General features: G+C 51.6%; 1 protein-coding gene across 17 annotated transcripts in view; it reads left to right on the top strand.

Moving 5' to 3' along the window:
* The window catches only part of LOC135406692 (transcription factor 4-like), a 117,893-nt gene that overhangs the window by 51,642 nt on the left and 49,246 nt on the right, over positions 1-17,005 (top strand). For 16 of the 17 annotated variants that reach the window (XM_064641064.1, XM_064641063.1, XM_064641062.1 and 13 more), the window contains one exon: positions 10,070-10,134. In XM_064641064.1, coding sequence (XP_064497134.1) covers positions 10,070-10,134 — 65 coding nt within the window. Of the gene's footprint in view, positions 1-7,792; positions 7,836-10,069; positions 10,135-17,005 lie in introns of those variants that run through there. The other variant, XM_064641069.1, reaches the window with a different exon arrangement.

Genomic DNA, 17,005 nt, shown 5'->3' with positions numbered 1-17,005 from the left:
GGAAATAAACCCCGGCCACAATTCCCAATTTTCTAATAAAATGTGGAAGTTCAGCCCTGGATTTAGCAGCTCCTTGGGTTTTCCATTTAATCAGGAATTCAGCAGCGATCAGGATTGATAGTGGCATCTCCAAGCTTTATTCCAAGGGTGAGTTCAGCTGGATTCCTCTTTCCCGCTCCCATTTCTGCTCCATGGAATCCATGGCTATGGATAACCAGTGAAATATCCTGGTGCAGTGAGTTTATTCCATGATGCTGTAAGAATTAGGATATTCCACAAACCCCTAAAAATTCCCTATTAAAGGAAACAGCCATTCCAACCATTTTTCTTCCCAGTGGCTCAGGGATGCCAGGAATGTTTGCAGGAGCCAAATAATTGGGATGTGCCCAATTAAACAAGAAATGGTTTAAAAGCTGCGTCCTGGGAGGATTCCCTGGAATTTTTTGGGGGGAAAACCAGTGGAATTGCAACCCAAAATAAAGCCATCTGAAATTTTCAACATTCCAAAGGAAGGTGGGGTCGCTCCATTCCTGCCTCTGCATCCAGGAGGTTTTCCCATGGGAGAGCCAAGGGCGACCCCGATCCCAGATCAAATCCAACAGTGTTGTCCCCAAAATATTTTGCTTCTTCTTTTCTTGTAAGGAATAGCAACCAACAAATAAATCCATTATTCTGGAATATTAAATTCTCCCATCTACCCAAATTCCTATTGGAAAAATTCCTTAAGGAATGAGAGTAATTGTTTAATAAACTTTTAATCAATATTCAATAATTATTCATTAAAGTGACTGTTATTCCTATTAATGATTTTTAAAATCCCAATCTCCTGACATAAATTCTGATTATAACTTGAATTTCCACATCAGCTGGGAATGGGCTTTCCTGGGAATCCTGTGAGGCAGTACAACCAAGGTTCTCCAGGAAGCAATTCCCAATATTCCCCAGAACCTTCCTGCTCCTCCCAGTGTTGGCCCTGGAAGGGAATCCTGGCAAAATCCAGGTGCAATGCAAGAACTTTGGGAATGTAAGCCTTAAAAACAGTGGGAAAATCAATCCTGAAGCAGCTTCTGGAAGTCCTTCCATCCTCTCACGGAACAGATTCCCCGCAGGGAATTCTGGAAACCCTAGCTCCTGTTTTCAGCACCAAATGATTTCAGGACTTCATTACAGGCAGCTCATTTGCATATTCCCCCCTGCTAATTGATACCTTTGTTATTTGTGTGATCCGGGATCCATCTCCATAGGGGAGGGTCAGCCAGTATTCCCAGGCCATGCCGAGCAGGAGTTGGGAAACCTCATCAATACCTGGGATTTGGGCTCTTTGGGAGACAGGCGGTGACTAGAAAGGGCTCATTTGCATATTTGATTGTTCAGGATTTGATAATCAATCCCCCTGTGGAAACTGGCGTCCCCGGGACGACATTCCTGGTGGCGACTCATCCCCACGGAACAGGAGTTTGGGGCTGTTTCCTTCTGTTTTGCTGGCTTTATTTTTTCCTTGGCCTTTAGGAATGGAATCCTGGAATGGGTCGGGTTGGAAGGGCCTTGAAGCTCCTCCCACTCCAGCCCTGCCATGGAAGGAACACCTTCTATGGACCGGGGTGCTCGGAGACGTTTGTTATCCTTGTTATCCTTGGGCTTGTGGCTGTTAATAACGGGAATGTCCCGGAGTTAGCCAATTCCCAGGCAGAGCCATTCCTGGCGTGGGAATTTGGTGCACCTAAACCCCGGAATCTGGGGACAAAATTCTTGTGGGGGCCCGAAAGCACTTGGAAAACACGGGAAGGCCTCCCCAGTCTCCCGAATGGAATGCGAGTCCATCCAGGGAAAGTCGTGAGTGCGACTCCTTAATTGTGATGCATTTGCCGAGTTTCCCGGCTCCGGCGTCGGCCCCGCTCCGGTGCCATATGGTCTCCCATGGAACATTTAACTTGTCAGATATAATGGATTGTCCTGGAAGCAGATTTTCGCTCGGAGCACTCGGCTCCTCTCTTGCATTTCCCCTGGAGCTCCGGGGCCGCGGGATGAGGGATTGGGCCGGAGCCGCCGAGCGGAGCCGCGCGCTCCTTCCCCCGGAGAGGGTGACCTATATGGCAGGAACGTTCCCGGCACTCTGCCGGCCGCTGCCCTGCCGGGCGGGATGTCACGGCCGCTCCGTCCGTCCGGGCCTGACAGACTGTGCCACTGGGGCGGGGGAGAGGGCTCGGGAACAGGGAAGCCTCGGCATTCCCGCTCCGGCACCAGGAGGCTCCCCGTGACCTCCACGGAATGGAGCTGCCTCCAAGGAGACCTTGGGAATCGAGGGCAGCTTCCAGGGATACTGCAACCTAAATGACAGGGATATTGTGGGATAAGGAGCTCTGTGGGGTAAAGGGCTGTGGGTGTGGGAGCGATTCCGTGGATAGGGAATCACTCACAGGAGTTCCGGGGTTGGAAGAGGCAGTGGATGAGTCTCCTTGGTGCTTCAGAGAACCATGGAATGCTTTGAGATAGAAGGGATTTTAAGGGTCATCTCATTCCATGGGCAGGGACACCTCCCACTATCCCAGGTTATTCCAACCTGACCTTGGACACTTCCAGGGATCCAGGGGCAGCCACAGCTTCTCTGGGATTTCCATCCCAGCCCCTCCTCACCCTCCAAGCCAGGAATTCCCTCTCAATATCCCATCTAAACCAGTGGGAAGCCATTCCCTGTGTCCTGCCCCTCCATCCCTTATCCCAAGTCGTCTCCAGCTCTCCTGGAGCCCCTGTAGGCCCTGGAATTTGCTCCAAGGTCTCCCCGGATCCTTCTCTATGAGCAGTTTCTATGGAGTCTCAGCCCAGATCATTCCCAAATTCTCTGGGAATTCTCTGTCCGTTCCCACATGTGCGGGCCTGGTGAGGGGGTGCGTGCCCTCCACTGGCATTCCTGACCGGGCACTCTTGGGAATCTCAGCCTGTTCTTTGGGGTTTATCCCACCATTCCAGCTGCTTTCCCAGCCCCTGGGAAGCCTGGGGTTTGTGCTGTCCCTTGAGCTGATCCATATGATCCCAGATGTTGGGTTTTAAAGGCAAAATGATAACAAAAACCAATCCCATGTTTTTGAAACTTGACTTTTATAGATTGAAAACTATTAGAAATAAATAGGATTTGTGTGGGAATGACAAACTGAGGCTTTAATCTCCACATGAGCATAATTTCCATTTTTATAGGAATGTCTCTTTCCTTCTCTGCTGTGAGGATTTTGCTGTGGGTGCTGAGGTCCCTGGGATCATGGAATCCTGGAATGGTTTGGGTTGGAAGGAACCCTCTCATTCCAAGCTCCTGCCATGGGCATGGAATCTTCCCTTGGAAAAGCTCCCTGGCCCTTCTGTACCATCCTAAATACACCAAAATCTTGAGGTTGCACCTCTCTGGTCCCTTTGGGAAAGAATTTCCCTGGTTGTCATGAGAAGGTGTTGATCCCAAATCTGTTCCAGGAGGTCTGTATCCATGGTCACATCCAGTGGGGTTGGCTTGGGAATCAACCCTTCCAGGCAGGCCTGGCTTACAGAGCCGAGCTTTGGAGCCCAGACTGGAGCTGGAGGAGGGTTTATCCTGCCCTCTCCATTCCATGCCTTTGGATCCTTATCTTCCTTGTTTTAAAGGATCCTGGTGGAATCTCAGTTTTCCAGCTATGGGATAACGATCTCCTGAGCTAAGGCGGAGGGTTAGTGCTGTATCCCAGTCTCCTCTTGGAGACTCAGCTGGGATAAACTCATATCCACTCAATCTCTAAATGTTCCTTCAGGGCTGGAATGTCATTCCAATATGCTTTTGTCTGGGATTTTTATGGAACCTTGCTCCTTTTTTATCATTTTCATTCTTTACTATTAAATAGCCCTTTGGATTTTTATTATATTCCCTTTCCTGACACCTCTCTCCCTCCCAGCCCATTTGCCCTGATATATCCCAGGAATAAGAAGGATAAACCACTATGAATATGTTTTCCTGGAATTTTCCTCCTCCCTCCGCCTGTTTCCAGGTGTTCAGGCCGAGATGATCCTCATGATCTCCTCCTGCCTGGAATTCCACACCGAGGAGGAAGAGGAGACTAAAGGTGTTTAGGGAGTGACTCCAAATGAAGGATTGTCTCCCAGAATTCTCCTTCCCATCGTGGAATCTCAGATTCATGAGGCCCTTGGGGTGGCCTCGGGCCCTGTGGCTCCGAGGAATCTTTAGGGCTTCCCCACCTCCTTAAATATCCCTCTTTTTCCATCAGAGTGGGAAGAAACCGTCAGTTTGTTCCAGCAAATCCCTAATTTAATTAGGGAAGTTCATTATTCCGCTCTCAATTAGTGCCTGGATTTGATATGCAGTTTATTAATCCCTGAAATCCCTGGAATATTATGGATTGGTTGTCGAACTGTGGGACTAAAGGACAGTTTAATATAAATCTGGGAGAATCTGCTCCTCCACATTCCCTGTTTATATCATCATTTCTACAATTCCAAGGCCAGTTTTGCCACTTACTTAGTTTGAAAAGCACACGGAGAAATCCCAGATTTCCCTATAACCGGCACCGGGATTGGATCAATTAAAGAAATCCAGGGAGCAATTTGCCTTGGTCTTTTGGTTTGGATTCCCTATTTCAGGAATTTTGGATTCCCTGTTTCAGGAATTGTGGGCAGTGCTAAAAAATCTTAGTCTGGAATTTTCCTGGAGTGAGGAACAAGCACAGGAGGGGTTGTGGAGGTCGGGCCCATCCCTGTCCTTGAATTCCATGGACCAGGCAAAGCTGGTTGGTCTCATATTTATGGATAGACAGGGATCCATGGATGTTGTATGTACAAGGAAGGAATTTGGGGATGTTGGGGAATTAACTTTCCCTGTTTAAGCAGTGAGTCGGTGTTGAAGCCCCCCTTCCACCCCGGCATTCCCTGCTTTCGGTTCACACTGTAGCTTTATTGTCCCATGGGTTTCGGGATTTGATTTCCTTGGAATTTTGTCCCTTTGTCCTGCCTTTGGCTGTGGCATCGGAATGGCTCTGCCAGACGCCTCCGTGTTTCCTGGGCATCAGGAAAGGGCCAAATTCCTCATTCCCAGTAAAAACATCCCATTCCCCTCGTGCTGTGCTGGATTCCCACTGAAATCCTCAGGATTGATGCCTTCCCTGAGCTTCGTGTCCGGTGTGTGGATCCCGTGGATCAGACCCCATGGGGTTCCTGTTGTTTCATGCCCATTGTCTCAATCTTTGCCCCAAATCCATGAGATTTCTCCCGGATTTATTGCCGGGGCTGGATAACCCGGCTCAGGCTTAGCCGAGCCAGGCTTACCGGCCCCTAAACCCCAGGAGAGCAGGAACAACACGTGGCCCCCCGGCTGCTCCGAGGGGACGATGCCACGGGCTCCCTGTGCCTGTGCCAGCCCCGAGCCCGCGGGAGCTGCCCCGGGATCCGCCAGGAGCCTCCGGAGCCGCTCGGAACGGCGAGCGGAGCACAGAGGGGCCGAGCCCCAGCCAGCTGTCAGTCCTGGTGCCAGGAATGCTGCTGCTTCCAGTAGGACTCCAAAAAAATTCCACTCATGGGAAGCTGTTTCCTATTGATTTTATTTCCCCCCCCCTCCCCTTTTTTTTCCTTTTTCCTCTTTTTTCCCCTTTTTTTCCGCCCTTTCCCCCCCTTTTTCGCCGTTTTTGCCCCCCTTTTTTTTCCAGTATTTTTTTCCCCCTTTCTCTTTTAAAGAACAGAATATTCCAAAGTTGTGGAAAAATAGGAAAACTCTGCGCTGGCTCCTCTGCTGAGAACATGGGTGGGATATTTGGAATTCTGATTCCATTTGTAATTCCATTTTTAATAGGAAGCCCTTGGGAAGGTGTCCACAGAGAGGGCAGGACATATAGAAATTGTATTTACAGATATAAATTATATTGATATAAAATGGTATTTGATATCTAGTTTATATTTCTCTAGCTATATTTCTCCATGGGTGAGGTGCTCACAGGTATTGGATAAATGGCCTAAAATTCCCACTTATTTCAAGGAGGTTTTCCTTGGGTAATTCCTAACTCCCTACAATTTTCAAGTTGATTTTTCTGCTGAAATGAGGCAGGGTTTTAATCTCTCAGGAAAACAAATTCCTCTTTTTTTGATGGATAACCTGGCAGTGAGCGGAGCCCATCCCGGTGGCAGGAAATCTGGGATGCGGAGATGTTCACTCTGCATCTCCTGCAGCCCAGCTTCAGAAAATCTGGGATGCAAAGCCAGGGATTGAGGTAGAATTCAGCTGTTTGATGCTTCCCACAAATTCCCTGTGCTCCAGCCAGCAGCACCTGTGTGTCCATTCCCGGGGGTCTGGGGAGTTCATCCCGTTCTCCCTTTGCTCAGGAGCTCATCCCAAATATTTCCCAGCTCCGTGGTGCTTAACTCCTGGTCTGATTTTGGAATTCCTCTTTAATTTGGCATTAAATTTGTCTTTAATTTGTGTTTAATTTGCCGGTGAAGGGAATCGATAGGGCTCCGTTCCCGGTTGAGTGTTGGAAATCGGAGGGAATGATCCTTAACTATCCAAAATGCTGAAAATCCAGGGATAAAATAACAAATACATTTAAGCAAAATCTATTTGGAATCATTAAAATTCCAATGCCTGATAAAAGGCCTATTTTTGTTGTCCCCAGCCAGGTTTTCCTGCCTGACCAAGCCTCAAATCCCAAATTAAAATATTGCAGTGGAATTCTTCCCTTAAAAATTATTTTCAATATGAAATCAAGGGAAATATTGAATTAAAATATTTGAGAGAATTAATTTCCCTTCCTTTTCTCTGCTTATGGAAGAGTTGCCTCGTCCCTCTCATCCTGCTTCCCAGCAAACAGCCAAGGTGCCCTTTCTCCAGGGCAGGGATTGGGATGACTTGCATTTATCCTTTGGAAGTTGCTTCTATTTCCTCCTGGATTTAATCAGTTTTTCCAAGCCCACCGTGGTTCGAGTGGCTCTTTATGGATTTATGGAATGATTTGGACCGGGCTGCTTTTGTAACAAAAGCACACAAGGAAAATTTCGTGAGAAAGGGGTTCCAGGAAGAGAAGGCAGCTTTTTTCCCGGAGGTATTTAGGGAGCAGGGAGTCGCAATTCCGAGTGTGCCAGGCAAGCGGGAGCGGCTCGGAGTTCTCCCTTTGTCTGTGCCGTGATTGGCATTGTGGCCATTCACTGAACATCCCGAGATTCCCCCCACGCTCTGGCGCTTCCCTGCCTTCCCCAAACCCACCCAAACTTCCTCCCCGTGCCGGCCAACTTCCAGGCAGAGCTTTGTTCCCCCAGCCCCAGATCCTCCGGAGCGCCGAGCCGGGAATTCTCAGCACGTTGGCACAGCTAAAAATCCACCCCGGCCCTTCTCCCCCTTCCACCCAGGCGATTTTCCCCCCATGGCGTGGGGTTTTTTTCCCAAATCCGGCGAGTGGGGCCTTTTCTCCGGGAAAACGCGGCCGTGGCCGCTCAGCCAGGAAAAGCGGGAGCGCAGAATGCTCCGCTCCTGCCTCTTTTGAGGAGTTTTAGCCATGGGGCTTTGGCACTGCCACCCTTGTCTTTGTGCCAAAAAATATCCGCAGCGGCTGCCGCATTCTAGTACTGGAGGCTTGGCTCGAAAATTCCGCAGTGGATGCGGCGGGAAGCCACGGCGCTGAACGCTTTGCTTTCCCCCGAACCCTCCCGCAGCCGGCGGGGCACCTGCACCTTCCGCCTTCCCGACCCTCGGAAAACGCTGAATTCCCGGGAAACGGGGGCAAATTGAGGAGCGGCTTTTCTCGCCCGAGCTGTCATTGTTTAAAGAGCCGGGTGTTGTCACAGGGCTTTTGGGATGTGCCGCGGGAGCGACAGGAGCGGAGGTAATTGGGAATGGATAATTTATAGGGGAAGATGTTCCCCCTCGGCCCACCGGGAATGGTTTGATGGTTACGGGTGAGGGGAAAATCCTCAAACTCTCCACAAACTCTCCACACAACCTCCACACAGAATCCACACAAAATCTCCACAGAATCCCCACAGAATCTCCACAAAATCCCCACAGAATCCCCACAGAATCTGCAGCCGGGCTTTTTAACAGTTCCCGGAGTTCTGCCCGGGTGTGGGGTGTGGAGGAGGTGGCTTTTGGGAAGCTCCCAGCGGCCGCCTCAAAACTCGCTCCGGAGCTCCGGAGCGCCGGGTTCGGTGGGAGAAGCAGCCGCTGGAGATGAAATCTTTCCCGAGGAGCACAAGCCTAAAAAAAAAAAAAGCCAAGTCAATCTCCCGCTGGCTGCGGAGCCGCTTTGGTACCTCGGAGCCTTCGACAGAGCCCTGGCCGGGTGCCCATTGATGTCATGGAAACACTCAAATTACCGGGAATGATTCACGTCTCCGGCGGTCCCTGTTCCTCCCCCACGCGGGCGCAGCGCGGCCGAGCCCTGACAACTTGTAATTTGCGGGGGGTTTATTTTGGTGCCGGGGTAAATATTTCTGCCCAAACTCAAATTAAGCCGCGGCTGAGACGATGGCAAAGGGGCTCCTCAGGTGCTCCCGCTCGCTCCCCTCAGCCCTTGGTTCCTTTTGGGAATTTTTTGTCCCCCCAGTCCCTGCCGCTCATTGTTCCCAAAGACTTCCCGGCCCTCTCGGGGCGATGGGAAGTGGACGTGGATTGAACTGTCCCATCTTGGTGTTGAACTCGTGGATTCCCTGTTTGGATTTCATTGTGGTTTCAATCCTGACTTAGGTCCGGTATTCCCGAGCGGAGGGTTATCCGTGATCTTTGAATACCCAGCTCCGAGTCCTTCCCAAAGTTAGGCCTAATCCCCCATCCATCACAGCAATACTTGGGAGATGCTCGGGTATTTTATATGGAAAACAACAAAACCGAGGAAGAAACAAAAGACTCCAGAGACTTAAATTGGGATGGGGAGAAGGAATTTTGATTCCAAGCCACTTGGAATAACCAAACTGTGTCCACAAAGGGCCCTCAGAGCTGGTGGATGGATACTAAAGGCTCCTGGAGTTGGGATGTGGCCACTGATTTCGGGAATGATTTCAGTGAGCCCCAGCAGCCTTTGTCTGACGGTCTGCCTCGCCTTGGCTCCTTTATGGAATGTGGCTGGGATTGGGAATACGGAGCCCGGCAGCAAACCCGGCTCCTGGGTACAGAGTGTCACCAGGAATCACAGGGAGCATCCGCTCCTTCGTGCCGGGTGCTGCACACGGGGCTTTGCTGCCCCAGCCTCGGAACACAGGGAATTTCGGGGGGGATTTTTCCTGCCTCCTGCATGTTTTGTCAGCGGTGCCTCCCCCCTTCCCCTGCTGGGCTTCTCCTCTCCCAAAGGGTGCTCTTTCCCTGGCAATGTGTTTGGGATCAGCTCTCTTGCCTGCTCTTTGTCTGGGAGCACGTGGGGCGCTGCTGCTCAGCCACCACTTGGTGCTTGGCACAAACCTCCTCTTCTCTCCCTCCCTTCGCCCCTTCGATCCCAGAGAATCCCCCTTGCTGCCCTCTGGAAAAGCGGCACGGCTGAGGCTGCGAGTCAGGCTCTGGGATGGGAGCATTCAAAGCTTCCTGGGAAAAAGGAGAGGGAAGAAAAAAGGGGCTTGGAGCGGGCACAGAGATCCCCACTCGGCTCCTGGCCCTTCTGGCAAATTCCCAATGCCCAATCCGTGTCTCTTTCCCAGGTGGATCATGAGAGAATTTTCTCCTGGGAAAGAGCAGGGAAGCATATCCCCAGCAGCTCCTGGAAGCTGGGAGAGCCGGGAGGTGGGAATGTCTGCTGCCTGGGTGGGAGATCGGCTCCCACCTTCATCCAGCCCGTGGAATCCCATCAAATCCCAGGTCCAGGAGCAGCACAGCCAGGATTAGGAAGCTTAATTCCCATCACCATCACCAGGAAGTTTAATTCCCATCCCATCCATCCCAGCAGGAAAACTGCAAATCCCTTTCTGTGCATTCCAGTGGCAGCAGTGCCTGGTTTATCCATGGAATGTATATAAATACACATGGAATTGGCATTGGGAAAATGGGATGAGCGTCACCTAAAGCACTTGGAGAAGCTTTGTGTGTGTTCCTGTGCTATCTGTGTATTTACCTGGATTTTCCCTCTCTTCCCAGGTAAAACAGAACGAGGTTCCTACTCATCATACGGACGAGATTCCAACTTACAGGGCTGCCACCAGGTAAGTGCGAATCTGCTTGGAAATTCCCACTGGAAAGCTCCTTCCTGAGCTTTTCCAGCCAGGATACAGCTCCTGGAGGCTCGACTTGGCTTGACCTCCTCCCACCCCAGTCAGGGCTGCTGGGAGGCATTCCTTGTGTCCAAAATCCCAGCCTTGGGAATGCCACCAGTGGGAAGAGCTGGTGTTGACTCGTGGCTGCTCCCCAAATCCCGCTTTCCCTGGGATCTGGGGCAATGCCGTGTGCACACGAGGTTGGAAATACGATTTGCTGTCCCTTTTTGTTTGGGAATCGCTTTTGGCCAGGAGTCAAGGCCAGCAGGCGAACGGCAAAGCCGCCCCATGGGAGCTCGGGAAAGAGGGAGGAGTTCCAGGGAATGCTACAATTCCAGTGTAACACAAAGGTATGGCGTGTGTGCCTCTGCCTCCCTGCACTCGGAATTCACATCTTTTCAAGTCTCCGGAGGAATTCCCGGCCTAAAAACACTCTCTGTGGCCAAATTCCCGGCTTTGTTCCCAGCCAGTCGGGTTTTTCTAAGGACACTTTCTCTCCTCATTCCAAGAACAGTGTTAATGGTGGGGTTTAATCCCTCTGCTCCTTCCTTTCCCTTTTCCGAAGGGTGGCAGCTTTAGAAGAGTATCTGAGGGATTTAATGGCTTCCTTAATATTCCAGGCTTTATAGGCTTCAAATTCACCCGGGAGAACTCAGAGCAGGTGCCAAAATGGGGATATTTTAGGCTTGATCCCCGCTTTCCGTGTTCCTTGGGAATGTGGGGAAAGGGTCTATCCTTGTGTTTTCAGGATGAGGCAATTTGAGGAATTCCTCGGGAATTCCTGGGTGTGTCAGGCTGTTGTGTGACCATTCCCACCACATTCCTGAGTGCCAGGCTGGCACTGGGAGAGTTGGAAGGGAAGGGAAGGCGTGGAAGGGGCTGCCCAGGGAATGGTGGAGTCCCCATCCCTGGGACTGTTCCCCAGATGTGTGGACGTGGATCACAGGTGACTGTGGATGGTTGGACTTGATCACAGAGGGGTTTTCCAAGCTAAATAATTCCATGATTCCAATGGTGCTGGGCCTTGCTTAGGTGGGATCACACATCCTCAATTCCCTGGGGAAAAAGCTGGAATGATGTGGTTGGGGTTTGTTCACTCCAATAACTCGCTTTCCTCGTGTTTTGATGGCAAAATTCCTGTCAGGATCATCCTTCTCCTTCATTTTCCCTTCTGAGGTAAAAACCAGCCCAAAGCTGCGTGCAGGGATAAAATAATGGGATTTGGGGAGCCACAAAGGCTGTTCCAAGGGCAGGTTGGATGGGGCTTGGAGCAACCTGGGATAGTGGAAGGTGTCCCTGCCCAGTGGAACGAGATGATCCTTAAAATCCCTTCCATTCCATGATTATTTTGTCCATACAGGAATTATGTGATGGCATTACTGTGACTGTGGGATGGGGCAGCCACAGCTTCTCTGGGAATTCCAGCCCAGCCCCTTGCCACTCTCCCAGCCAGGAATTCCTGCCCAACATCCCATCTAACCCAGTGGGAAGCCATTCCCTGTGTCCTGTCCCTCCATCCTTTGTCCCCAGTCCCTCTCCAGCTCTCCTGGAGCCCCTTTAGGCCCTGGAATTTGCTCCGAGGTCTCCCTGGATCCTCCCCTTCTCCAGGAGAACACCCCCAGCTCTCCCAGCCTGGCTCCATGTCTGAGGGGCTCCAGCCCTCGGAGCATCTCCGTGCCCAGGTTGGATGGGGTTGGGAGCACCCACGGAAGGTGTCCCTGCCCACGGCACACGTGGCACTGGAGAAGCTTTCCGACCCCTCCCACCCCAAACCATTCCAGGATTCCATGACACCCACGGAGGGACCATCCCACCCCAGAGGTCCCCAGGATCCCCTTTGGAGCCTGGAATGTCCCAGGGAGGCCCCCAACACCCCCCCTGCTGTCCCCAGGCCCCTGTGGCTCCTTCCGGTGTCGCTCTCACTTCCCCTTCCCTGCTTTATTTGGGCCTGGCGTTCCTGTTTTTTTGGGCTCAGGGTTCCTGTTTTTTTGGGTTGGTTGTTCTTCTCTCCGGGGGTTTTCCCTGTCACCGTGGTGGGATTGGGAGGGGCCGGCAGGGGGTGTGGGATGTGGGATGTGGGTGGGATGTGACCCCTCGGGCGCAGGAGCAGAGCCCAGGACTCCCACACAGGGATCTCAGGGACTCCCAGAAATGCAGAGCTTGGATCCTTCCTGAAGTTCCTGACGGAATTTCACCCTCCATCTGTAGTTTCCCAGCCCTGCCTTGGTGGCTTGGAACTACTGGCTTCCTTGGAAAAATTATCCCTTATTTGTAAGCCCTTTCAGGAAGGAATTCCTGGCTGTGAGAGTGGGGAGGGGCCAGGATGGAATTCCCGGAGAAGCCGTGGCTGCCCCCGGATCCCTGGGAACGTCCCAGGCCAGGTGGGATCACCTGGGCTATGGAATGTGTTCCTGCCCTGCTCCCATGTTTCAAACCCTCGGGAAGCACTGGTTTTCTCCGGCTCCTCCCTGTTCCCTTGTTAGCATGTATTCCCAGTTGGAATCAATCACTCCGGGGAGATGGTTCCGTGCTGACCAGTCTTGGACAAGCTTTGCAAAATGATTGATTCCCAGCCCAGCTTTGGAAAACTTGTGAGCAGCTCCATGTGGAGCCGGAGCCAGTCCTGCTCTGGCTCCTGGCAGCGCCGGGGGCTGCGGGAGCAGCCATTCCCTGCAGGCCCGGAGCTGGGAGGCACATATGGAAGTTTCTACTCCCTGTCACGTTTGCTGGGCATGTGGTACCTCCCTGCTATCCTAACGCCGGGACTGACGGGATGGAGCGCGTGCGGAGCGGCACGGATGGCTCCGGAATTACAAACAGCTTTAATCGGCCTTTTCCCGGGAAAAGGATGGTACTGGGAACCGAGGCTGTAGCTCTGCGTCATTCCCGTCTCTGCACCCTGGGAAGTCCATTGTGGATCATGATCCAGGAGCTGGAGCCACTGCCCTGTAGAGCCAGGCTGAGAGAGCTGGGAATGTTCACCTGGAGAAGGGGAGGATCCAGGGAGACCTCGGAGCAAATTCCAGGGCCTAAAGGGGCTCCAGGAGAGCTGGAGAGGGACTGGGGACAAAGGATGGAGGGACAGGCCACAGGGAATGGCTTCCCACTGGGTTAGGTGGGATGTTGGGCAGGAATTCCTGGCTGGGAGAGTGGCGAGGGGCTGGGCTGGAATTCCCAGAGAAGCTGTGGCTGCCCCATCCCTGGAAGTGTCCAAGGCCAGGCTGGAGCACCCTGGGCTAGCGGGAGGTGTCCCTGCCCATGGCAGGGGTGGCACTGCATGATCCTTAAGGTCCCTTCCCACCCAAACCATTCCACAGGGAGGGCTCTTCCCTGTCCCAGGGAGCTGGAAGGGCTGTGGATGTGATTCCATAGAATCCCAGAATCCTGGTTTGTGCCCCATTCAGAGATAGGGAATCCACAACCCCTCTGGGTGACCATTCCCAAATCCATGATGCTGGATCATGTCAGGATGTGGAAGCAGCTTCTCCTCTGAGGATCAGGACTTTTTTCCCTATAAATTCCTGCTTCCCATGGGAAAAAGAGGGACTCTGTTTATATTCCCAGCCAGTGAACAGGAAAAGGTTAAAAATCCTTGGAGGTTCTTGAAGCTTTTTGGCCCTGACATTCCTTTGGTCTCTCAGATGTTTTCCAGTGACTTTGGTTCCAAACGTTATCCCTGTAATTTCCATAAAATACCTGGAGCTCTCCGAGCCTTCCCTGTGTTCTCCCATTCAAAGGAAAAACATGGATTCTCTCATTAAACTTGGGAATTCAGCCACGAAACCCCTTGTTAAGGGGGAGCCAGGGTGGGATGTTCCCTTGAGCCAACCTGAGCCGGCATTCCGGTTGCAAGGCCTTTGTATCCAATGTTTTCATGGGAAAATGGGATGATAAGGACCTTGGAAGGTGAGCAGGGCCAGGCTTTAAGGATTTGTCAGAATAATTTGCCAGAGAGGAACATTTTGAAGCACACCCTGGTAGAACATCCCCCCTGGATCGCCTTGAAAGGGAACCGAGGCAGAATCCAACAGGGTGACAACTTTTTAGTGGGTTTTACCAAGAAAAATATTCCCAAAATATTCCTTTCTGCATCTCACTGTTCCTCAGCGTCCCATCCATCCCCTCCAGAAGTGGTGACACCTCCCAGAGGGTTTAGGCTTGGAAAAAATGGGATGAGGGCACTTGCAGGTGTTTGGAATTTCAGCCTGGCACAGAAATGGTGCGTGGAAAACAGGGATACCAGGATATGTGTCTCATAATTTATAATATATAGGAAAATCCTGATAAAAATGAGGCTTATCTGGGAATTATCCCACCCCTTATGGTGCCTTTTTCCCCCATCCATTAATACTGTGGGACTGTCTATATTTCCATATCTTCCTCCATGTATTTCCTGGGATTTTGGGGTGGAAAAGGGACTTTTTGCTGAATCCAAAGACTGATGGAGCTCAGCCTGTTTGCTCCAAAACTGGAGCTGCTTTGTTTGGGAATTTGTGAGGGAATAGCTTGGGAAAGTCACCCAGGTCAGGAGCAGGGGGAGAGGAGCAGGAATTTGGCAGGAAAACGTCGGAGCCGCTCCGGTGATCCAGGTGCAGTTGGGCACCTGCACGGGGTGAGTCCTCCCAGCTGGAAGGTCATGGAACACATTTCGTGCTCCCCTTTTCCTGGGAAAAGCCCTCATTAAACAGGGTGGGAACGGCAGGATCGCCGCATCCTGACCAACGTTCCCGGTGCCAGAGCAGAGGGAACAAAGCAGGGAAGTGGTGCTGGCAGGGAGATCAGAGGGACTGGAACGGGAATAATGGAGGGAAAGAGCTTTGATCTTTAATAATGTCAGGAATTTTAATTGGAGGGACGGAGCAGCAAGAAAAGAGCGGGATGAGCCGGTTTCCTGGGATAAAGGGCAGGAATTCCTAGGAAATAAGAAATAATTGTAGGATAAATCACTGGGAAGTTTAGTGGCAGAAGGAATTGCTTTAAATGGATTCATTGGGGCTCAATCTCCTGACAAATGGGTAGAAAAGCAGGAAAGGTGTCGGTGTTCCCGGCGGATCCAGGTGTGGGAAGGGGAGCGGGAATCGCCGGGAGCCTCCTGCTCTCTCCGGAGGCACTTCCAGCCTCACAGGGCCACCTCTCCATTGGAGGGTGGATATTCCTGCTCCCACATTCCCACTCCAGCCGGCCTGGGGACCTGAGTACCTGCAGGTGCGGAGCATCCCGGGATTCCCAACATGCATCCCTGCTCCTCATCCTCCCCCTGCCCAGCTGGGAGAAACCAGGGATGTGATCCAGTGCTTTTCCCTGATCCCGCCTGGATGCGGCTCCTCCGAGGCTTTGGGAGAAGGGCCCAGCTGTCCCTGGAGCTGCATCCCGGGGCTCAGAGGGGCCCGGGAAGCAGCCGGACCCCCGGGATGCTCCGACCCCAACCCTTGGCAGCCGTTCAGGGAAGGAGCTTCAGCTGTTCCCGACTCATCCCATTTTCCTCCCGCCTGTGACATTCCAGGCTTGATGCCGGATCGATGCCAACAAAAAATATACCAGGAATTCAAAATGCAGGGATTTTTCCCTGATCTGTGATTTTTGATTCCAGGTTCCCTTTAATCTGAATTAATTTCATTAGTAAAATTCCGCACTCGAATCCCACCTGTTTCCACAACAAAGGAAAAATATTCCAGCTTTTTCTAAGGATGATTTCCAGATTTTTCTCGACCTCTTCAACCCGAGACAAATATTCCAGTGAAATCCACATAATTTTCCTTTAAAAAGCAGCCCCTGAGCTTTGCAGCAGAAGCAGCAGTTGGGTTTTTCCAGGAGGGATAATTTCCTTTCCATCTGGATGGATTTGGTGGATTCTCTCCCTCTCCAGCTTTAACTCTTTGTCTCGTTATTCCCGTTTTGGAGGCAGCAGGAAAAAAAAACCCACAAAGGTGCAGACACACCATAAAAAAAAAGGCAAAAGATTGGAATTAATGAAAAATCCAGGGCTGGGGCTCCGGGGGGAAAATCCTGGGAATTTAGGATTTTGCTCTGTTGTTTATTTTGATAATTTTGGGAATTGTTTTTGGCTCCAATTCCAATCTCTGGACATGAAACCCTCTGTGAGGTCCCTTTGAAACCTCCTCCTTTCTCCCGAAATGGTGACTCTGATCCCAACAGATTCCCGAATTTCCAGAGCTGGGATTGGGAGTGGGGAGGCCCTGCAATCCATGGGGGTGCTTTGGAAAGGTTTGAATTTTTGGACCAGAGCTTGTTGGCCCTTTTATAGGATTTTGGGATAAATACGGATATATTTTGATCCCAGTTTTCCTCCCCATGCTGGCTGGGAACCCTGAGGCACCGGGAGCCGAATTCCCAGCAATTCCCAGTTCAGGAAGAACCAACCAACTGGTGCCTCCCAAAATGACCCCCTTAAACTTGCTCCCCGCGTTTCCTTTTCCTGTAAAAACCCCCTTTGGGATTTCTTTTCCCATAGAAACCTCTGGAGCTTTTTCCTGAGGAAGAAGTTGGGATGAGGAAGGCCGGGCTCCGTAGGGGACGTGGCTGTTTCTGCTCCTTTCCTCCCCCGGCCTTGGAAAAGGCTCTTGGTGTGCTTGGAGTTGTCCCGGAGTGGAAGGAGACAGTAGCTGGATTTAGGGATTCATCCCGAGCCTCCCAGCCTTCCCCCCGCAGGGATAAACCCGTTCCAGCTTTAGCAGGAGAGTTCCCGAGCCCAGCACTCCCTGACCATTCCCGAAATTCCCTTCATTTGCAGGCAATGTTCACCAGAAATCAGTGTTCACCTGGAAAATCTTTGAGACATCCCTTAAAATCCCATTTATTT

This window comes from Pseudopipra pipra, chromosome Z (genome assembly GCF_036250125.1).
Source record: "Pseudopipra pipra isolate bDixPip1 chromosome Z, bDixPip1.hap1, whole genome shotgun sequence".
Classification (NCBI taxonomy): domain Eukaryota; kingdom Metazoa; phylum Chordata; class Aves; order Passeriformes; family Pipridae; genus Pseudopipra; species Pseudopipra pipra.
The sequence above is the reverse complement of the archived record's forward strand: the minus strand, read 5'-3'. Positions and strand labels throughout refer to the sequence as shown.